The sequence below is a fragment of the Mauremys reevesii genome, linkage group 8 (genome assembly GCF_016161935.1).
Source record: "Mauremys reevesii isolate NIE-2019 linkage group 8, ASM1616193v1, whole genome shotgun sequence".
NCBI classification, from domain to species: Eukaryota; Metazoa; Chordata; order Testudines; family Geoemydidae; genus Mauremys; species Mauremys reevesii.
The window spans coordinates 1161659-1184468 of NC_052630.1; the positions used below are offsets into that span (position 1 = coordinate 1161659).

The following is a 22810-nucleotide window of genomic DNA, read 5'->3' on the forward strand; positions in this document are numbered from 1 at the left end:
CAAAGAATCACACATTTAATTGCATTACGGGCTGCTCTAGTACATCTTCAAAAGGAATCCAAAGAAAACGTGGAACACTAGAAACATTTTAGTTACGTGGCACTTTTAAAAAGTTACAATTAACATTTTATTCACTACAAACTACTACAGGAAATTCTAGCAGCTCAGAAACTACAAGCATTTGCAACTGATCCTCTAACTCAAGACAGACTTTTTATTAAAATGGGAATCCTGACATAACCTTAATGATGGTAGTGCTACTTCCCCACTGTCAAACGACTTAACCCGCATCTCCCCTAGCCAAGACTGTACAGGACAGGACAGATGGATCAGTACAGACAGGACCAAACACAAATTACCTTTCCAGTATTAAAGTGACACCATCAATATTCCATCTTTTTTTTTTTTTAAATGCGTTTAAAATAGTTCCAGGTCCCACGCCGTCTCTGAACCCTTCTGCCCTTTTTGTGGTTTTACAATCATATTTTTTTAAATCTGCACCTCATTCCTGGGTTAATAATGACCCACACAAAGAACAGGAAGAATTTACTGAAGGACTATTCAAGAGAAACAATTAAACTTATTGTATACAAAGTGCTATCAAATGCATCAAGTAACAAGATTTTTTCTTCTAATCTTTCAATGACAGTAATCTTCACTGTTATTTATAACAGAGGTTCTCAACCTTTTTCTTTCTAAGGCTCCCTCAAAACACTATAAAAACTCCGGGGGGTGGGGGTTCAGCCACGGGGGCAGCCTTTAGCCCTGCAGGGCTTGGGGCTCTTGGCTTCAGCCGCCAGGGCTCAGGGCTTCTGTCCCGCAGGATGCCGGGGCTTGTGGCTCAAGGTTCCCAACTTTAGCCCCATAGGGTAGGGGGCTCAGGGCTCCGGGCTTCAGCCCCATGGGGGGCACTGGGGCTCAAGGTTTCAGCCCTGGGGGGGTGCCAAAGCTTGGAGCTCTGGGCTTCAACCCCAAAGGGGTGCAGGGACTTGGGGCTACAGCAGCAGAGCCCATGGAACCAGAAACTGGTCCATAAACTCCTGGTGGAGAACCACTGATTTATAACAATGCAGAAGTCTGATTTCTAAGTTGATGGTGTCCCTTTAAGAAACACTATGAACTACGTACAGTTACTTCAAGAAAATTCCACTTGGGTTCTTCTTGTGCCTCAATTCATTAGTTCAAATTCAGAACTCATTAGGTATAAAACAAACCAAAAGGCTACATCTCTCCATTGACCCTAAAGATCTGGGTGTATTTCTGATTGCATTTGCTTTAGTGGTACTTTAAAGAACGTCCAGTTTATACAGCGGAAGTAAGAAAAACAAGAGATCACAGAACTCCTGCTCATACAATCAACTGTCTTAAAAGAAAACCACAAGTTCTAACCTACCTCTGGAAATAGTCCACAAAGGGTTTCCAAGGCAGCTCTTACACGAATTTGCTAATTTCTTGCTACTGTGTGGCTTTTTTGGGTCAAAATATTTGGGTTTTTGCACTGTGTCTTTGAGATTACTGTTCAATAATCAAACAAACATTAATCTCAACCCTTAGCTAAAACTTATATGAGTTAATAAGAACAGAACTACAGTCATGTTCAGTTATATAAATTTGTAAAAGGCAGTTTTGGAAGAGATTTTCTAGAAGAAAAATCAAATAGCTAAATAATAAACATAGTACTAAAAGAAGCTGAGTCCAAACACATGGTGAAGAATGAGATACAGGTGGGAAGAATAGACAAAGTAGTATTTTGTTTAAACAAAGTTTGTTACTCTAACAAATATTAAAGTAAGAGGAAATATAGTGAACAGAAATTCGTGTGAAGGTTTTGACATTAAATTTGACTTCAAAATAAAGTTCTGAGCCAGAAACACACATCACTTTCAGGACTCTGAGGAACTTAATGTCAATGGCTTTTGTGACCCATTTCTAGCAACCTGCAAGACAACACCTGAGGTTTTGCTATTCACAGCTGTAGCATCTGTTCAGCTTCAAACAGTTGCATGACCCTGTATGACCAGATCACTAATCATACACTTTTTGAGGTGCATTATGTGTGATATAAATGTACATACCAAGTGATAACACATTGTTTACAGCCACAATGCAAAGGAAAACCTGTAGTTGACACCTAATTTTCTGATCACAAGTATCAGGTGGAAACAAGTAGAGGTGAAACTGGAATAAAGAAGATTACTGCTAAAGAGTGCAATACTGCCAAGATCCGATCCATTGCAATGGAAATCTCCACTTCCTGAATAACTATTCACAAGCCTGCAGAGACTGAAAATTAAATTGTACCATTACAGCAGCCTCTATCTATTGTACTTATCTGCCCCACGTATAGTATCTAGGTGCCTTACAATCTTCAATGTATTTATCCTCACAAAAGCCTTACAAGGTAAAGCACTGCTATTATCCCCATTGTACAGATGGGAACTGAGAGACAGAGATGCTAAGTGACTTGCCTAGGATCACACAGGATGTTTGTGGTGTAGCAGGAACTGAACCTGGCTCTCCCAAGGCCCAGGCTAACATTCTAACCCTGGACCACCCTTCCTTCTGTACAATCATCACATTTGAAGATTTTTCCATAAAATGTAAACAGCATAAAACATGAATGCATACATTAATAGATACAGTGTAGTCACTTCACAAGTGTGGTACCCTGGCAACTTCCATGGCATTCTACTTCACAGTAAGCATAAGATCCAGCCATTTCCAAGAAAGAGCCAGCTCTTTCAATCCAGACAAATTTCAGTTAAAAAGAGGCCATTGAAAGAGACAGAACAAGGAGAGTGGCCGGTGGATAGCCTCTTATTTTCAGAGGGTATATGCGCATGGAGCATGTTGCCTGTTTTCAATATGGAAAGATAAACTGATCTGATTACTGCACCAGGGGAAAATCAGGGCTGACAGAAGGAACTTGTACTCTGAATACACACAAACACTTGCACCTAAGGGATAGCGTACTATCAATCATTTAAAATTTAAATCAACATGTAATCTTAATTGTTCATCCTATAATGAGGGTTTTATACTAGAAGATCCTTCTAGAGATCTCTCCAACAGCAGTATACTTAACAAGATACTAGTTTAGAATAAAGGCATTAAAAAGCAAGGAGGGAAAAATCACAGAACAGAAGCCATTCATTATATAGCAGCAGCAACTTGTATATTTAGGTTGCCTAACACTTTTTATTATAAAAACTATTGTTCTTTTTTTCAGAAGAGTTCTCACTCCTCCATGGTTTGCAGTGGGATTTTAAAGTTTAGCAGGGATTAGTTCTGGAGGTCAGACGTGCTTTTTGCTGGCCTCATGAAAATCCTTTCAAATTTGGCCAAGTTACAAGCAGCTGAAAACTGCCATTGCTTGTCCATGTTTCACACAACACAGCTATTTTCTGGCAACACAAGCCTCCCCCCTCATCATTCCACTAGCACTGCATATGCACCCTAGATGTCTCAAGTGGAGCGCAATCACTGAATAACTCTCAGTTAGTGGTGACTTAAAAATTTGGCCTTGGGTCTCCCAATACATTAGCTCCTCATCAGTAAAACGGGACTACTACTATCGTCTCTCACTGAGGAGTGTGACAATACATTCATGAATGTTTGTGAGGACAAGATATTACAGTAACGAGACCCACAGACGAGCCTATGAGGAAATTTAGTGCAGGATTTGGATGACGTGCAGTAAAGATGACATAAGGCCACACATTAAATGATAAGGAACACTGAACAGATGCCTCATTCCCTGAGCACTGGGCATCCTGTACCCTGACCCCAGCCGAGTCATGTGGAAAATGTATCACGTGACCATGTAATTAAAGGCAGTATCACTGAACATACACTAAGGTTGCATGGGCAACCTTAAATTCAGCATTGCCTAAACACTTAATATGGCAATCCAAATAACTTCCTTTTAAGAGTCTAGTGTACTTACTATAATTAACGTTAACAAAACATTGAAGTGAAGGGAAAATAATATAACAAAATGCATATAAATCAAAACAAAATTTAAATGAAGGGGTTTTTATGAGAACAAATTTACTGGCCCTGCAATGCTCTGCACACAGATATGGCCCTGCATCTACACAGAGCCCTGTGGAAGTCAATGAGGCTCAGAGGCTTGCAGGGATGCACCATACACAATGCCTTGCAGGATCAGGGCTGTACTGTCTATATAAATTCCCACCATTCTCTCACCAGATTTACTCAACTTGCAAAGACCAGAACAACAACTGTGTTTAGAATTTCTGAAACTAGTAACTATCACATATTAAAATGACAAAAACTCAGCGGAAGAACCAGACATGGCTACTCATTTTAAAGTTAAACAATAAGCTGTAGTCCAGTATATGTAACATATGTGGCAGGGGAACACAACAGCAACCACCATGTTCAGCTGACTTACCATGCCAACAGTTTTGAGAGGGTGTTACTACACTTTGGTACCCTTACAGCACCTGCAGTAACTCCGATGGATAAACAGAGAACTTGTATACCCTATACTAACATACACTTAACATTTAAAAGACATGAAGAAAGGTGCAAATCTCTGAATATACCTTAACTCTAAGGAAGCAACCCCTTGCCCATGTGACATGTACAGTGTGCAAAGAGATCAGAGAACTATTAACACATCAGGCAAAATGGTACCTGCTTTCTAATCTCACCTATATCATAAAGGAATTTAGCATGCACCAAAGTGCCTATTTTTAAATGTGACTTTTTGTCGCCAACTAAAAGTCGACATCTTTTCCCATCAATGCCATTGGGGGAGCTACTGTCATCTTGGAAACTGTCATCCCTTTGAATGTGAGTGCCCAAAGCTTCATTTAAAAAACAGCTGAACACAGGCACAAACAAGAGGCCCTATCTTCAAACAGGCTTTATTCTTAACAAAACAGGAAGTCTGAGAAGCTGTGGGCATGCTCAAAGCAGTTACCATCATGAACAAAAGCTCCCTGCAAGTTCTTGTATAAGGTGGAGCTCAGTCCTTGGGGGCAGGGTTGAAAGGGCTTACAGAGTAGTCTCTCTCTGAAAAGCAGCTCTAAAAATAGCAATGCAAGCTCCTAATTTTTAAATATTTCAGAAACTCCAAAGAAAATTGGCTCAAATTACATGTAAATAGGTGGAGTAAGGAGTTAGATGCTAGCACCACAAACTCAGCTTGGGATCTGAGAATCAAGCTTGGTTATTTCTATCTACGATCATCTGTAGTAATAAAGATTCTGCAGTTGGACTGCAGTTAACTATTATGTTGGGAATGCAATGCAGACTAAAATCTAGCTTCCTCTCCCAGAACTGCAGGACTAGCATATGTAAACTCACACAAATTTACTTTTGCCAATAAAGAAAGCAGATAAGACCTCCACAATGCACAGAGGAAGATGATCTGTTGGTTAAAAGGGGCTTTTTTTTTTTTTTTAATTATTATTTTTTCCGAATACTCTTTAACTGCACTGAATTATTTTAAGGATTCAGCAAGACACAGCAAAGAGGATTGTATTTTATTAGAAAGCCAAGCCTTTGAGCCTCCTGTTTGTACATAAAAAAGCATTACAAATCCAATACAAAAATTAATTGATTTGATTTCTGCACCTTTCCAAATTCTGCAGTGCCTATGTAATTACTGATCTCCAACTTGAGTGCGTCTGTGCCAAGTGCTGTTGTGAAAACTCCTCTACGCAGCTTCTGTTTACAAAGTGAGACCCCTCCCATTGCTGCATCACTGAATACATCTGATGTAGGTAACTCCTTTGGTTTTCAAAACAAAGAAAGTTGCAGTAAATAGAAAAGAAACAAAGCAGCAACAGGATTTCCCCAAAGACCTAGAAGGATAGTGGTCCCATGCACTACCTTCCCTGAAAGCTTTCTTCACCCAGAGCTCATTGCAAGATTTAGGCCTAAAACAGCAGCATAAATAGTTTAAACTGACATTCCCAATTTTCCAAGATCATCCCTTTCTATGGGCACAGAGACCTTTCCAAAGCCTACTCCCCCACCTTTGAACACATCTTAGGAGAACCCTCTGCAACTTCCTACAGCAAAGAACACAGAACTAAACATGAATCAATTTTCAAAAGTACTGTGCACGTGCATAGCATGTCACACTACAGTATCTGTAATTACATGAAAAAAGTCTTCCGGGGGTGGATGTTGTCGTATTAAGTAATTTCCCCAGCACAAGTGTCAGAAAATATTTAAAACTCAGACAAGAGACATGCTTAAAGCAAGGGGAAGTTTTAGCCAAATGCTCTTAAAAAAAAATAAAAGAGTGGCATGTGCAATTTGAATAATATATTTTAGTGCTGCAGCAATTATTTATAACACACACACTTAGAAATGAAGGAAAGTGACCTACAAATGATAGGTGGCACATGTAAAATACAACAACAACAACGAAGTTACACACATCCAACTACTTATGGAACTCAAAAGGAAGGTTTAAAGCAGTTTTGCTTCTAGGGAGTTCTGAAAATTGACAGAGTGATAAATCAAGGAGATATAATCAAAAGTAATGGGATTTTTTTCTGCTCTCAGAATTATTTTGGGGAAAGTTCTCTGGCCTGTGTTATATAGAATGTCAGACTAAAGCAGGGGTCGGCAACCTCTGGCACGTGGCTCGCCAGGGTAAGCACCCTGTCGGGCCGGGCCAGTTTGTTTACCTGCCGCAACGGCAGGTTTGGCGGACTGCGGCTCCCACTGGCTGCGGTTCACCGTCCCAGGCCAATGGGGGTGGCGGGAGGCCGCAGCCAGCACATCCCTTTCCCGCATCGCTTCCCGACACCCCCATTGGCCTTGGTCGGTGAACCGCGGCCGGTGGGTGCCGCAGTCGGCCGAACCTGCAGATGCGACAAGTAAACAAACTGGCCCGGCCCGACAGGGTGCTTACCTTGGCGAAACGCGTGCCAGAGGTTGCCGAACCCTGGACTAAACAATCACAATGGTCACTTCTGGCCTTGAAGTCTATGAAATTAGAAAGGAAAAATGTAGCCTGAATAGCTATTAAGCCATGAAGTAGGAAAATCCAATGGCTTGGGTTATTTAAAACTAGACTGGACAAAGCAGTAGAAAAAGTACTGTAGGGAACAATTTTGCACTTGTAAGGGGTGGACTAGCTGGTCCAATTGCTCTTTTCCATCTCCAGCTTCTAAAGTTTTAAAGAGAGATAACTACTCGCAATGTCAAAAAATTGTATCTGAAAATAAAGCTGTTAATTGCAAATGGCATTTCCAATCTTTAAATCATCATCATATGGGGAGAAACCCCAGAGGCCAGTAACTGTATCAATCCTGCTTTTATACTGGTTTAACATCTCAAAAAACTTGAATGTTCTAAGAACTGTTCCACACTGAAGAGAGACTACAAATGGCACCACCCGGTTTCAGTGTCTATCATCTCAACCACTGTCAGATCAAATCCACTCAGTGTACAAGTAAAACAATTTTTTTTCTAACCATCAGGACCTGCAAACGAAGCCTAAGACCTAAGAGGCCAATTGGGCTCTTCCTGGCTCACACCTCACAAACAATAAATATTCTGCAATGAGGTCTTAGTTAAAAATTCTGCTGATGTACATAAGCAGGTAGAAAACACAGCTCCACCATAACTGTGCTGGTCAGCAGCACTCCCAGAAGTAAAGACTGTGTCAGTTAGTAAAGTAAGCATAAGGACAATGACTACATACAGGGACAGGTCTTGCATGTAAGAAGGTGCCATCTTTAAATAAAAACTTTCCAGAATAAAACCACACTTGCCAATTTTTTGAATGTAAGCAAGGTGACTGCCATTGCCAACAGGCAGCTCAGAGATGTCAACTACTATAAAAAGTGTAGAAACTGGACGATGTTTAAGGTGAGCCAAGGGGTTCTTCTTTGCCAACCTCCAGGACTTTGTGCCATGCAAAATGGCAGCAGCTTTGTGTCACCTGTACAGGCCCGGACCTCTATCCCCCCCCCCCTTTGTTTTGTGAAGGAGGCAAGCACTGGAGCCAGCATGTTTACATGCACCTGACATCCTGCTGGCGCCACCCCCCGCACCCCGTCCCTGCAGAGACAAGGAGCGCACAGCTCTCCCGCAAGGCGGCTAACCGGTACCAAAGGCTGCTTACAAGCTGCATTCCCGCGGCTGGCTCGGGTATGGCTAGGGCGCTCCGCAGGGTGCCGGCACTCGGATCGGGATCTTCCTGATCGGAGCCGTCGGTGGTGCTGAAGGGCTGCTCCGCTTCCCCACGTGTCTGCCCCAGAGGCCCGGGCACCGGGCGCAGCTCCACCCGCTCCGTCCTTTTCCCCGGGGCGGCGTCCCGGGGGCCCTGGCCCTGCAGCTCGGCCGGCGGCGGGGGGGAGCACAGCACGGCCGAGATGGGCTCGCTGTGCCCGCGGTGCGCCGAGCCGCCCGCAGGCCCGGCCCGGCCCAGCTCCGCCGCCGGCTCCTCGCAGCAGGTGGCTCCGGCGAGGCACCTCCGGCCGAGCTCGGCCTGGGCCGGGGGGCTGGCGGCGGCCGCTCCCCCGTCGCCCTGCGGGCCGGCCAGGGCGGCGGGCTCGGGCGGGCGCGGGGAGCCGGCGCGGGAGGCGCCGGGCCCGTCGGCGGCGGCGGCGCCGTTGAGGTACTCGGCGCTGATCATGGAGGCCAGGTCCTGCAGCCGGCGCAGCGGGATGTAGCAGGAGGCCGGGTCCTGGCCGTAGGCCGCCTTGGCGGGGAGCGGCGCCGTGCAGCCATTGGGCGGCTCAGGGCCGGGGCTGCCCGCGCGCTCGGGCGCGGCCAGGGCCCGCGGGCCGGCGAAGGGGCCAGGCCGCCCCTGCGGCTCACCTCGCAGGCCGGCTCCATCCCGCGCCGCGGGCATCGACCTGCGGAGCGAGCAGAGCACAATGGTCAGGCCGGGCCTGCGCTGCACAATGGCACCCGCGCCCCTCCCCCCGCCGGGCGGCCGGACCCGACCCGCTCCGCTCCGCTCCGCTCGGCTCGGCTGCGCGGCCTCCCGCCGGGCCGCCCTCAGCGCCGCGCGCCCGCGCCCCTCAGCCGCGCGCGGCCCCTACCTGCCCCCTCCCGCGCCCGGCCCCCGCGCGGGCACAGAACGTGCAGGCCCGGCCCGGCCCCGCAGCCTCCCTCCCCGCGCGCGCGCCCGCCCGCCCGCCGCCATCCCGCGCGCCCCCGACTCTTGGGGTTCCGCGCCGGCCAATCAGCGCCGCGCGGCCCCTCCGGAGCCTCGTGCCCGGGGCCCCCGGCCGGGGCCCGCTGCTGCCTCCCCGCGGCGGCTCCGGAGCCCGGCCCCGCCCCCGGCCCGCTGCCCCGGCCCGGCCTCGCCCGCCTCCTCCGCGCGCCCCGGGGCCCCGCGCGCGCCGGCCGCGGCCGCGCCTCACCCGAGGCCGGGCCGCACGCGGCTGCCAACAAAATGGAGGCTGCGGCCGGGCCCCCTCCCCCGCCCCGCTCAGCCCCGCCCGGAGCAGCCCGCGGCCCCTCGCGGCCCAGGTGCGGCCTGGCCGGGCCCGTCCCCGTCCCTGTCCCCGTCCCCACGGGCGGCCCCGGCCTGGGCCCGGCCTGTCCGCCCCGGGGGCGCAGCGGCCATTAGAGCCGCCCCCGGCTGCACCCCGGCCGGGCGGCTCCCGCGATCCTTGCCTGCCGCGGGGCGAGCGCGGAGCGGAGCGTCCTGCGCCGGGCGAGGCCCTGTAGCTAGCGGCTTGGGGAGGGGGTCACCAGCTGGGGTTCGGCCCGCACGGCCGCGGCGCTGCCTGCTCGCCTCGGCGCGCTGACTCTGGCAGCCGGGTGCCCCCTTTTCGGAGGTTCCCGAGGGCTGCCGGTACCTCTGCAGGGAGCGATGGGATATTCGCCAGGCCCGGAGGGGTGGGGGGTGTCCAGCCTCCTTCCCTCCCTCCTCAACCCATTTACACCAGGGGTGTCAAACTTCCTTGGAGGAAAGGGCTGAATTCTAGGTGTCATTATACTCTATGGGCCGGGGGCAAATTCAGGCGCATATTGTCCCTTCAGGGCACAGGGGAGTGGCAGCAGGAGCCAGGTCTGCACCGAGATCAAGGGGAGAATTAAACCTGAAGCTAGTTATACCTTCAGTCCCTATTGTCACAGTCATCACCCAGTGAAAAATCTTTGCCCAAGGCTCTCTCTGCCCTTTGTTTCTCTTCCTCCCTCAGCTGCCCTTCTCGGTTTCTCTCTCTCCCTCTTCTGTGTGTGTGTGTGTCTGTCCTTTTCTCTGCATTTCCTTCCCTGCAGCAACTCCAAATTCCCATCCCCCTCTGCCATTCCAACCAGCAGTGATTAAATACTTAATGTTGAGACCGAAGTGTCATAACTGGCCTTTAAAACTGATAGTCCAATTAGATTAATAGGGGACAGTGGACTTGGCTTTGGTGCTGAGTCCCAGTTGCAGGCTCTGTGCACACTCAGGCAGAGATCACTGGTGGTGGCCCTGCAGCCAGGAAGGCTAGGGACTTGCTCTTTTGTAAATTTAAAGCTGAGATTTTAGAGAATCTGAACATGCCACATATGAGTCACAGAAATACACAATGTGGGCAGGATCTGGCCAGCAGGCCAAATGTTTGACGGTCCTGATTTAAACCCTGGAAGTTCATGTGTGTCCATCCTTCCTAGAGCTTATGCCTAGTTGGACCCTTGGCTTCTGCTAGAGGCAGAGCAGGCTGGAGTTTGGTGTAGGGGCTGGGGAATTGTGGAGCTTGTCCCACCATTCCTGGGCCTCATTGCCAGCTCTCTATGTGTGGTTTCCATATGGCACCAAGGCCTTCGGGCCCTTTGCTGCCAGGGGATCTCTGTTCCTGCTCCCCTCTCACAGGCTCCATAACTCACGGGTTTCTCCTTTGTTCTCCCCACTCCTGGCTATGGCATGTTTTTTTCCTGCCACGTCAGCCAGTTTCTTACTGCCAAGTCCCTGTCTCTGCTGGGGGGAGAGGGGGACTGCTGTCACTACACACTGGGATATGGAGTGTGGTGCACCCCTTCTCTTAAAGAAGCATCAGCTGGAACATGCTGAACAGCAGAGGACTGGAGAAGTGTCCTGCTGCCCTCCACCAAAGTGGATGGTTTTTTCTCTCTCTGGTTCTATTCACATGGCTTCTGCCTCACACTGCTTAAAGCAGGAGGTAAGCAGGGGGTCAGATGACTTGGCAGAAGTGCTGCAGTCCACAAGGGCTTTTCCTCAAGAATCCCCAATTGGGAGTCAGCCACAGCCCACAAGTCTAGGGGTGAGGCCCAACCTTCCCATGGACACTGGGAGAAGACCATGTATTGTCCCCCTCCAGTACAAGCAGAGGTTAACCCTTTGTTCACCAGATAGCAGTAATAGTAATGTGTGTGACAGAGGCACTAACATCCCCGCCTCTGTCATGGTTTGCATGGTGAGGGAGGTACTCTCTTATTGGACCAGCTTCTGTTGGTGAGAGAGACAAGCTTCCAAGCTTATCAGACTCTTCTTCACAGGTAGGGACCATATTCCCAGTGTCACAGCAAAATGCCAGGTGGAACAGGTTGTTTAGCATGAGTAATTAGTTAGCACATATGTAAGGGACCATTCAAGGTAGAGTGGACCATTAAAAGCTCTGCAGTCATAGGACAAACAGGGTTCTTTGGTTACAGATTGTTGTAATAAGCCATAAATCCAGTGTCTCTGTTCAGTCCATGAGTTTTAGTGTCTAGCAAAGTTCCCAGTTTAAGCTCCCAGGCTTGTCTTTTGAAGGTATTGTGCAGGTTTCCTTAGAGGACAAGGACTGAGAGGTCAGAGGTGGAGTGATCGCTTTGTGAGAAGTGTTCACCCACAGGTGAGGGGGGGTTTGTTGTTTATAATTTTCCTGTATGAGTTCATTAAAGAGTGTAGTGATTGTCTGCACCCACATAGTTATTGGAGCATTTAGTGCACTGGATGAGGTACACCACTCTACCCTGAATGGTGTCTTACAATATGTGCTAACAACTTACGTTAAACAATCTGTTCCACCCTGCATTTAGCAGTGACCCTGGGAGCACCTTTTCCAGACCTGAAGAAGAGCTCTGGGTGGCTCAGAACCTTGTCCCTCTCACAGAAGTTGGCCCAATAAAACATACTTGTCTCTCTAATATCCTGGGACTGACATGGCTGCAATAACATGTATACGACAATGGATTGTATAGTCCCACAAATACTCACCACAGTTTCTCTCATCTTCTTATTCTCTTTGAGGATTCTAGCTCCAGCATTGACCCTGGTTGTCAGAACGTAGCACTCTGATCTCCCTACAGTCCATCTTCTCCTCTCATGACCTCTCCAGCTTTACTGTTCTCAGCACTGATTCTACACGTACAGCGCTGCAGCGCTTAGTGAAGACACTACCTATACTGATGAGAGCTGCTTTCCTCACATAGGTACTCCAGCTCCCTGGGAGCTATGGCGCCAGGAGAAGCGCTGACATCCCTTTGTTTACATTGGGGGTTAGGTCAGTCTCACTACATTGCTGAGGGGTGTATGCTGACATAAGTTGGTAAGGTAGACCGGGGCACAGACTCAAAGGACACATACGCCAGTCCTGCTACCACTTCGTTTTCTGCTGTGCTTGAACCTGGAGCTGACTTTTCTCTTGTTTTTTGGGGTAATCTGTCACATGCATTTCCGAAAACGTATTCCCACGCTAAAGCTAAAAATTGTCTTTGTAAACACCCCAAAAGGCACTCAGGGCTCTGTACAAAACCAGTGCATTCGTGGAGAATCATGGTTTTCCTCTTTCCTTCTGTAACACTTTTGTTGAAGAAATAACACAGCAAAATAAAGACAACAAAAAAACCTAAGTTTCTAACAAAGCACTCCCAGCTTCATTCACTACAGCCACTAAAAGCCCCCAACTAAATATATGAGCACCGGATTATTTCTCAGCTTGTTTTGAACCTGCTGCCTGTTTATTAAGCACTGACAGAGCTGAGCTGTGTGCTAGAACAGAGCAGAGATGCAGACCAACGTTTTCAAAGTAAGCTACCTATGTCCAGCTTTAGCCACCTAAAGGAAGTGATTTGGAGAGGTGCTGGGCACCCCCAGCTCCTGATGGCGGCATGTGCTCAGCTTGTCTGACAGCGAGGCTGCTTTTATTTAGGTGCCTACACTGGAGCATTTCAGGCCTGGTCCCCACCACAAAGAGCTCACCACCAAGGCCCCGGTCAGTCCTGCAGACACACTCACCCTCAGGTGCTGCTTGCAGTCAATGGGGTTACTCGCCTGTTGAAAGTGGAGCATGTCCATATGTGTCTGCAGGACAGGGCCTATGGCGTAATGTTTAGCAGGGCAGACTAGAGTCTCTGGGCCTTAGAAATGCATTTCCTTCATTCCCTTTGTAGTTCTCACTGTAAGAACTTAAGAACAGCCGTAGTGGGTCAGACCAATGCTCCTTCTAGCCCAGGGTCCTGTCTTCCGACAGTGGCCAGTGCCAGATGCTTCAGAGCAGATGAATAGAACAGGGCAGTTATCGAGTGATCCATCCCCTGTTGTCCAGGCCCAGCTGCTGGCAGTCAGAGGTTTAGGGACTCCCAGAGTATGGGATTGTGTCTCTGACCATCTTGGCTAATAGCCATTGGCCACTGTCCTCAATTAACTTACCTAATTCTTGTTTTAACCCAATTATAGTTTTGGCCTTCACAACATCCCCTGGCCAGGAGTTCCATGGGCTGACTGTGCGACATGTCTTTTAAACCTGCTGCCTGTTAGTTTCATCGGGTGACCGCTGAAATCCCCTTCAGTTTCCTGGGATTCAGGAGTCAGCCTGGGCTGAAACCTGGTTTAAAAGCTGCCACTGCACAGAACCGTGACTTATGCTCCAGTTCTTGGCAGCCGCAGCAGCATCTCCTGCAACCCCCCCACTCTGTGTTTTCATTGCTAGTCACAGCTTGCTACTCCCTGGCTGCAGCTCCCTCCCAATCCCTGATATTGGAGCCCTCTGGCGGCCTGTCCAACAGCTGCCTGACAACCACAAGTGAACAAGCTGCTCCTTGCGTGCCATACCGACGCCTTCCTACATCTCTGTATCATTCACAACCCACCCACAGGCTGCTTAGCCTGGCGCTCTGCGGGCAGGGACGGACGCACCGCACCAGGCTAATGGGGCCTCTATGGGCCACAGCCGTCGCCAGATTAAACGGCATTCAGGCCGTAACCTAATGGGGGGGTTGGTCGGACGTGTCAGATGCACTTTGTCTCCCCCCCTTTGCTGAGATGCCCCTGAGTAAGTCCGTCCCCAGAGCGCAGCCTTTGAACCATCTCCAGTCTCCCCGTCCGGTACATGACACACGTGTGTGCTCAGCAGTGCTGCTGGCCAGGCTGCCTGCTCACTGGTAGTGGGGGTTATTAGCAGTGCTGCCCTCCGCTCCGCACTGACACGCTGCATCAGGGGAGGAGCGAGAGGAGCAGGACCACTGGGCTCCCCACCCCAAGGAGGACCATGGGCCTCTGGTCTCTCGAGTGGCTGCTCTCTGGCAGGGAGCGTAGGTCACTGGGGCTTGTGAGATTTTTCCTTGTTGGGAGCACGGGTCTCTGAACGTTTTTAAAACGCTTTTCCTCCCCAGGAGGCTCTTTAGCACACACACGGCTTCTCTCGGCCTCCTCCGAGACCCATGCCCCTGGCTGTGCGTCCATGCATAAGAGCGCTGGCAGGTGCAGCCGCCACACAGACGCAGGACCTGAGCACCACGGCAGGGCCGAGGTTAATACTGTGTCTCCATGCCAAGGGCAGGCTGATGCAGGGACGTTCCTGCAGCCAGGCTACCTCCCTCTGGTGGCCTTGTCACCTGCAATGCAGCTAATCTGTGTGTTGGGCTAGATCCTTCCCAGCCTTTCCCTCTGGCGCCAGCAGGTCCCATCCGTGGGTGCAGCGAGTGGCAGGGCGAGGGGCCGTTTGTTTCACTTGTGTTAAGCCATTAATGCAGGTCTGTCTGGGAGCTATCAGAAAAGGGTGTTGGGTTCTAGCCAGCGTTGTGTTTCCAGTACAAAATAACGTCCTCTTGGTGTGACAGCTACACTCGAGCCAGCTGCTCAAATCCAGGGTAACGAGTGACACCATGCATGTGGCAGCAGCCAGGTGGGTTGCTCATCCTGTTCATTAACAAGTTGTGCCGGGGTAAGTAGGCTGTTAATGGCCAAACTGGGGGCGGGGGGGTGGCACAAAGATCAGTGAGCAGCGTTATAATGCACACGGCAGGCCTAGCCAGATCAATGACAAACGCAAGTCAGGCTGGAATAACTCAAGTGAGGCCCCTGGGGGAAAACCATCCTAGGTGCCGGGACCCCCTTGGAAAGCAGGAAGCCCTTGGAGCAATGGTGGGCAACATTGCAGGTGGCACTGGGCTGCTCCAGGCAACTCTCCATGAAGTGCACTGGCCACCCTGGGCTTCAGACCAGCCACTCCTGCCCCCCACCAAGGCAGGCCTCTTCATGCCCAGCTGCTCCCTGGCAGGGGTCGAGTTTGCTGTGGCCAGGTGCAGCCAGTCTCCTCCTCAGGGTGACCTGTGTGGAGAGAGCACAAGACCCTGCTCACACCTGCCACCGAGAACAGCAACAAGCTGCAGAGGACCCAGGCCGCCTTCCCGGACCTGCCAGCTGAGGAGCCTAAGGACTCCAGCACGGGATTGTAACCGTCTGTAGATGGGCTGCTGCACCCCACGTCCCAGGCCCAGCCTGCAGCATCACGAGGGCCCTTCCCCCCCCCCCCCGCCCACACACACACTGGGCCCCAGCTCCATCCTGTGGGGTTTGCCCACATCTAGACTGTCATGTGACACTGGTGGGGTCATTCTGTTCCCTCCCACCACTACAGTCCTGGGCAGAAAAAGCCAAAGCAGTGCTGTGGAAACTGGGCAGGGCCAGGCTAACCTCCAGGCTGCTGCAGATCTATGCCAGTGGCACGGGCTGCGGGGCTGAGGTGAGGGGCTGTGGGGCAGTCCCAGTCCCGGTGCGCCTGCCCCTTGGCCTCCCAGCTGCTCCAGCTCAGGCCAGAGCTCTGTCTGCTCAGCCGTGCCGTACCCACACCACACACCACACCCCAGAGCAGCCGGCTGAGCCCCGGCTGCAGGTGCTAACAGCAGCTGCCAATCAGCCTCCGGGAGCCAGACAATTTCTGGTGACCAGAGGTTTCCTCCACCCATGCTGGCGAGCAGCAGGGGAGCATTTCTCAATGGAGTCTTCAACCAAGCGCCGAGGCAGGGATCCACGGGGCTTCCGCCAGTCGGCCCCGGTGGGGCTGGGCCAGACACACTCAGCCTTGTGCACACTCACACGCACCATCGCCCAGTCTGCATCTGCCCCTTCCCCAAGCTGCGACTGGCTCGGCTCGCTGATGTCCGTGTATGGGACCTCCCGGATGCCTTGTCCTGGGCCTTAAGAGAAACGTCCGGCATAGCTTCAGAAACAGCTACTGCATGTTCCTAGTAACTGCCCCTCCCTTAGCAGAGCTGCTCTGCTCTGCTCCCTGCAGCTGTGCAAAGACATGGAGGATTTAGCTCAAATCCAGGTCTCTCCCCGCTCCCCCCAGTCCTACAGCCAGTCCAATGCTGCAGGGTAAACACCCAGCTGCATGCTTGCTGCTCACCCCGAGTAGAGGTCTGCAGCATGTAACTATCTGCTCCAACGGCTGCCAGATTGGCCCCCGCCAGGACCTAGGGCATCCTGCTGCCGCAGGGGCTGTGTGACTGCCCCTCTTTGGGCCCAGGGCTTCCTCACCACAGCAGCCTAGTGTTGTGCCACTTCTGGGCCATGGAAGGAAAGTGTCCCCAGGCCTGTCAGCTGCTGCTATTGCCTTGTCAAATGAGGAGCTCAGCAAGAGGGGCAGGTACCACGCCACCCCCGCAGAGCTCTCCCATGCTGCGGTGGGGAGCAGGGCTGCAGCCCCAGCTACCTTCAGGCAGCCCTGCCTAGGGGGGTGTCATGGAGTCCCCGGGCGATGGTCTGGAACTGCTCCCCACCAAGCCAGGCAGGACTCTGGGGAGCCTCCTCTCCCTCAGAGCAGCCTGTCTGCAGGGCAAGACGCTCACACGGCTTCACCCCCTGGGTCTCTCCTTGGAGCATTCAGCATGTGCCCCTCCGTGCGCTTCCCACAGCGAGTCCGCCCGGTGGGGTCCTGGGGGGGCCACAGGGTCCTGCACCCCCACTTTGCAGTCAGCCGTGACTCTCAGCCAGCCAGTAACACAGAGGTTTATTCGATGACAGGAACAGGGTCTAACACAGAGCGTGTAGGTACCGCGAGCCAGACCCCTCGGCTGGGTCCATTCTGGGGCCCAGTGAGGCAGACACCCCCGTCTGCCCTCACTTCCCGTCCCCAGACAGCTCCCAACCGAAACCCCCTCCAGCCCCTCCTCTCTGGCCTTTGTCTCTTCCCCGGTCCAGGAGGTCACCTGACCTCTTTGTTCTCCCCCAGCTTTAGCATCCCCTTGCAGGGGGGAAGGGCCTGGCCATTAGTTGCCAGGAGACAGAGCATCGGCCAGAAACTGAGCCCCCACACAGTATTCAGAGGGATCATTAAGAACAGCCTCACTTCGTCACAGGGGGGTCTCTCTGAGATTTGATTTGGCCAATTCTTGGCTTCTTAGGAGAGCCTCTGCCTCCAGCCCATGGACTCCGAGACGTTGCCCTGTCCTCCCCTTGGTTTCCTGAGCCTGCAGCACCCACAGCCTGTACAACACGTTACCTCACCTGCAGCAGCTGGCGACTCACCAGTCTGACTTGCACTGACACGTGGGAAGCCCTGGCCCAAGGCTGTCTCCAGGGCCTTCTCCCTAGGTGGGTCCTGGCCCCCAAACTGACCAGAAGGCAACTCGCAGAGCCTGGGGAGATTCGTGCGGGGGGGCACTCTCCTATGGACCCCTGCCTGGGGGGAGCCTCCTGCAGCCTCTGGGAAGCAGGCCTAGGGTTAGGGTTAGGGTGTCACAGAACAGCAGGTACAGCCCCGTGCACTCTGCACAGGCCGAGCAGTGAATGAGCACAGTGGCTATGGACTAGACCCATCAGTCCCCAGAGTGCCCCCACCTGGATCCCCAGCCCCAGAGTGGGGCACGCCCAGGATTCCTGTGGGCACCTCCCCAGGCTGCTCACATGGCCTCTCTCCCAGACCACCCTGGCCCCGTCTGCAGCCCACACCACATGGGCTCCTCTGCAGTGGTTTTCTCCTCTTGCAATGGGAAGAGAGCAGGCCTGGTTTTCTAATCCATCAGGCCAGGCACTCCACAGCTGTGCTGCAGATGCATGTGGCAAGGGCTCCCCAGGGTGTGAGTATGTCTCTCCCCCGTGAAATCAATCCCACCATCCGGTCTCCTCACAAATCCACCCGCCTCTGGACCCTCCCACACTTCCATTCTCCTGCCCATAGGGTTCTTCTGGGGGTGGGGGTGGCCCCTGGCGAACAGACCGCTGGGCCTGGAGAATTCTGGGAGACATTGCACACAGAACTCAGAGTCCTTCACCGTAGGAGCGGGTGAAGCAGCTACTGTGGAAGGGACCTAAAAGCCCAGTGCTGGGTGATATGGTGCTGGTAGCTCATCCACTAGGATAACAGCTTACTACTGCTACCAGCTAGCTGAGTTACTTCTCTGGCTCCAGTGCTGGGGTGCTGAAGGCTCTGGATCCAAACCCTGCTGAGGACTGGGGATGTGATACAAGGACATACCCCAAAGGTTCTTTTAGAGACATCGCAGAGCTCCACAAGGGCAAGGGAGGGGACCAGCTCCTCCATGTCCTGTGTGCTCTGTCAGTGTGGGAAGCTGTCTCGCTAACCAGTGGCCCTCGCTGGGAGGTGCTTTTGCTGGCTCAGCCAGAGTTTTACCCACCCTGCAGCAAAGCAGAGCGGTTTGTGTGCTGACTCCAGCCGAGAGCCCATGTGGCTCTGCACAGAAATAGAGGCAGGGCAGCTCCCTGGAAGCTCGGGGCCTTGCTTCACAGTCCAGAATTGCAGGAGCGGCTGGGGAGGGAGAGGCCGGGCCCCAGCAGGTGAGCGCTGCAACTGGGTATCCCAGGGATCTCTGGCAAAGTCAGCTCATGAGCAGCTCCCCGGGGTGACGGTTTGGGCTGCCCAGAGCGGGGTCCATCGCCCACGCTGGGATCGGCCCTGCAGACACTGGGGGCTGGGCAGCTCTAGGTGTCCTTGGCTTGGGGCAGCACCGGAGACACAGCAGGAATTCTCAGTGGCCAGCTGGAGACAGATCTGACTGTGGGGTCCTGGCAGATGAAGGGGGGAGGGGCTGTGCTCCAAAGGGCTGGGGGGAACACGGCCCAGGCCTGTGCAGAGGCAGATGCAAAGGCTCAGTTCCCAGTCTATGTGCTGGCGGGACCCTTCCCTGGCTGCGTGCTGGGAGCAGGAAGTGATTGTTTGCAGCCCTGACCCCGGGCACCAAGTTCACAGCTTGGGTTTATTTCTGGTGCCATTGGGATGTTACCAAGGGTGAAGCTGTCATGGGTTGTCACCCTGCCCATCCCTGGCGGGAGGATGAGGCAGGAAAGACATTTCTGTGGTGGTGGTGGGGGGGGAGCCGAAACTGCTTGGCAGAATGCAAGCTCCCAGCTTCACCAAGAACAGCGCAACGAGGCCGAACAAAAACACAGCAACCCCACCCAGAGAGATCTGCGCACAGCCGGCCCCGGCCCCGGCCCCGGCCCTCGCTCACCCGGCCCCGAGCGCAGCCGGCCCCGGCCCCGGCCCTCGCTCACCCGGCCCCGGGCGCAGCCAGCCCCGGCCCCGGCCCTCGCTCACCTGGCCCCGGCCTCGCTCACCCGGCCCAGCGCAGCCGCCCCGCCCCGCCTCGCTCACCCGCCCCGGCGCAGCCGCCCCGCCCCGCACTCGCTCACCCGCCCAGCGCAGCCGCCCCGCCCCGCCCCGCCCCGGCCCTCGCTCACCCGGCCCCGGGCGCAGCCGGCCCCGCCCCGCCTCGCTCACCCGCCCCAGCGCAGCCGCCCCGGCCCCGCCCCAGCCCTCGCTCACCCGGCCCCAGCGCAGCCGGCCCCGCCCGCCTCGCTCACCCGGCCCCGGGCGCAGCCGCCCCGCCCCGCCTCGCTCACCCGCCCCGGCCTCGCTCACCCGCCCCAGCGCAGCCGGCCCCGGCCCCGCCTCGCTCACCCGCCCCAGCGCAGCCGCCCCGGCCCCGCCTCGCTCACCCGGCCCCGGCGCAGCCGCCCCGCCCTGGCCTCGCTCACCCGGCCCCGCCCCGCCTCGCTCACCCGGCCCCGCCCCGCCCCGCACTTGCTCACCTGGCCTCGAGCACAGCCGGCCCCGGCCCCGGCCCTCGCTCACCCGGCCCCGGGCGCAGCCGGCCCCGGCCCCGGCACTCGCTCACCCGGCCCCGAGCACAGCCGGCCCCAGCGCCGGCACTTGCTCACCCGGCCCCCAGTGCAGCGGGACCAGGATCCATGCACCCGGCCCCGAGCACAGACGGCCCCGGCCCCGGCCCTCGCTCACCCGGCCCCACACAACAGTCTCTATGGCCTGACATGACTCCCGAGTGGCAGATCACTGGCATCCCCTTGCCATGACGCTGCGCGTTCATTGCAGACAATAGCCCAGCCTGGCCACTGAGAGCCAGAGAACGGCTGGCTCCTCGGGGGACAAGCAGCGAAGGCCGGGCCGGAGGAGCCCCGGACGCAGCCTGGAGCACACTGAGCAGGCTGACAATCTGCTGCTGATGGAAAAGAAGAAACTTCCAAGAGCGTCTGGGCAGCCCCAGGGGCCTGCTCTCCTGTGTCCCACCCGGGGCTGTCAGAGGGGCCAGCGCTCCCTTTCGCCAGCAGATGGTGCTCGCAGCTCGAGCAGTTCCCAGGGCGCTGAGCAGGGCTGTACTGTGGCTTCGGATGTGGAAACACTGGAAGGAGCCTGCCGTGCATTAGCCGGGGAGACAGACGGGCACCCCCCTGGGGTCCCAGCCAGCCCATGGCTATTCCTCCTCCAACCCCTGAGACCTCCTGGGTGTAGCCCGCCGGTCTGAGACCAGCCCTGAGCTCCAGAGGGTGGGGGGGCTGCACCAGGGCGCAGGGCACCCGCTAGGGCGGGCAGCAGCTGCCGCACGGGCCCTGCCAGTCCAGAGCCCACCCAGCTGGGAACCCTGCCAGGACACAGCAAGGAGCATGGCACTGGGCCGGGTCACACCCGCAGCCGAACGCGCAGACCCATCTCACGGCCCCTCACGCAGACAGGGTGATGAACCCGCCTGCCATCCTCTCACACACCATCTCAGCGCCCGTGCACCACCCCGTGCGGGCAGGGCCCTGGGAGCCTGGGCGAGTCACCTGGGGGGGGAGTGGCAGGGGCCTGGAGACCAGCCAGTGAGCGCCACAGGCAGGTGCGGACAGCTGGGAGCTCTGTCGCCCGGGCAGTGTGTGGTGGCCAGGCCCTTCCGGGAGGGCTGGCGATTAGCACCGCAGCAGGGGGCAGGTAGCTCTTCTCCGACCCTTGGATGCGCCAGTCATGGTGTGCGCAGTGAAACCTGCCGTGGGAACGTGCCCAGTGGCTGCCACAGCCCTGCCCCTCCCCACCTGACGGCCTCCCGCTCGCATGTGAGGCTCGGGCTACGGCCAGGGCTTGTCTGATGGCTCCAGTGGGGCAGCTTTCCCCACAGCCACCTTAGCCAGCTCCACAGCAATCCCTGAGTGCCGAGCCAGGCGTGGGGAGCATCACCTGCAGGCGGGCAGCTCCCCCACCTGACTTGCCCCTTGGCCAGGCCAGCCCTTGCTCACTGCCCGCCCACAGACCCTCTTCCCCTTGGCAGGGGGCTGGAAGGGTGCAGGGCCAATGGGGGGGGGGGGGAATTTGGCCTGGCCCTGAAAGTCAAAGGGGGCCTCTGCCCATGTGTCTTGGGTGAGTCCCTTCCCCCAGCAGGCAGCAAGGGGGCACTGGGCCGTGGCTGCAAAGTGCTATGGGTGGGTGGGTGCGCCTCAGTGGCCCAGAGGGGAGATTAGCTGCATTCCTGGGGTGCTGCCTGCTGTCACCCCTCGCCCCATGGAGCCAGAGGCTGGGCCATGGTCACACTCGCCTCCCTGTGTCCTGGAGCCAGGTTGGATGGGGAGCCTGTGCCCCTCATATCACGGGCAGTCTGCAGTGCCCCAGGCCTTCCCACGGTGCTCAGGTTGTGATGGGGAGGCTGAGAGCTGGGGCTCGGATGACAGCCTGGGCGCTGGTGGGAAGCACACCAGCTGGCTGCCTCACGGCCCCTCCTCGGAGCCAGAGGCTCTGAGAGCTGGGTGGGGAAGAAGGGGCGAGCGTGCGGGAGTGGCCCCTCCTGGCCAGGCTGCTGCTGGCTGGGCCTGTGGCAGCCCCCTGGAGCAATGGGGCTCTTCCGCCCCGGAGGCTCCTGTTCCTGGAGCGCTGGAGGGGCTGGGGTCACATTCCGCCTTGCCAAGCCCTGGCTCGCCACCACACCTCACCACCACACAGCCTCTGGGAAGGGCTGGGGCAGAGGGGCCAGGCCTGGCATTCCTCTCCAGTGGGCTGGGGCGCACGGGGGTGTGATGATGCGGTTCTGGCGGGACCCAACTGAGGTGCCAATTCAGGACAAATCGCTCAAACAGGGCAGTTACAGCCCCAGGCTGGGGTTTCTCCACCTCTAAGGCAAACCAAACCAGCCAGACAAAAAGGACTTTGGTCTCACCCCACTGGCTAACCACAAGTCACACAAGCAATTTCCTTAGACACTCCAGTCTCCCAGCATCACCACCAGTGCACTCGTCCTGGGGATGAATGGTTATGAAAACCAACACCCCAATAAAAGAAAAAGGTTCTCTCGATCCCAAAGAATCAAGCCCCAGACCCAGGTCAATATGCACATCAGATCTTACCCACAAATCACACTGTTG

General features: G+C 54.7%; 1 protein-coding gene across 5 annotated transcripts in view; it reads right to left on the reverse strand.

Annotated features, from left to right (window-relative positions):
• The window catches only part of NSD1 (nuclear receptor binding SET domain protein 1), a 115251-nt gene extending 106319 nt beyond the window's left edge, over positions 1-8932 (reverse strand). For 4 of the 5 annotated variants that reach the window (XM_039485520.1, XM_039485522.1, XM_039485518.1 and 1 more), the window contains exon 1: positions 8818-8932. In XM_039485520.1, coding sequence (XP_039341454.1) covers positions 8818-8835 — 18 coding nt within the window. In that variant the 5' untranslated portion in view covers positions 8836-8932. Of the gene's footprint in view, positions 1-8119; positions 8470-8817 lie in introns of those variants that run through there. The other variant, XM_039485519.1, reaches the window with a different exon arrangement.
• Positions 8933-22810: the final 13878 nt, after the last annotated feature.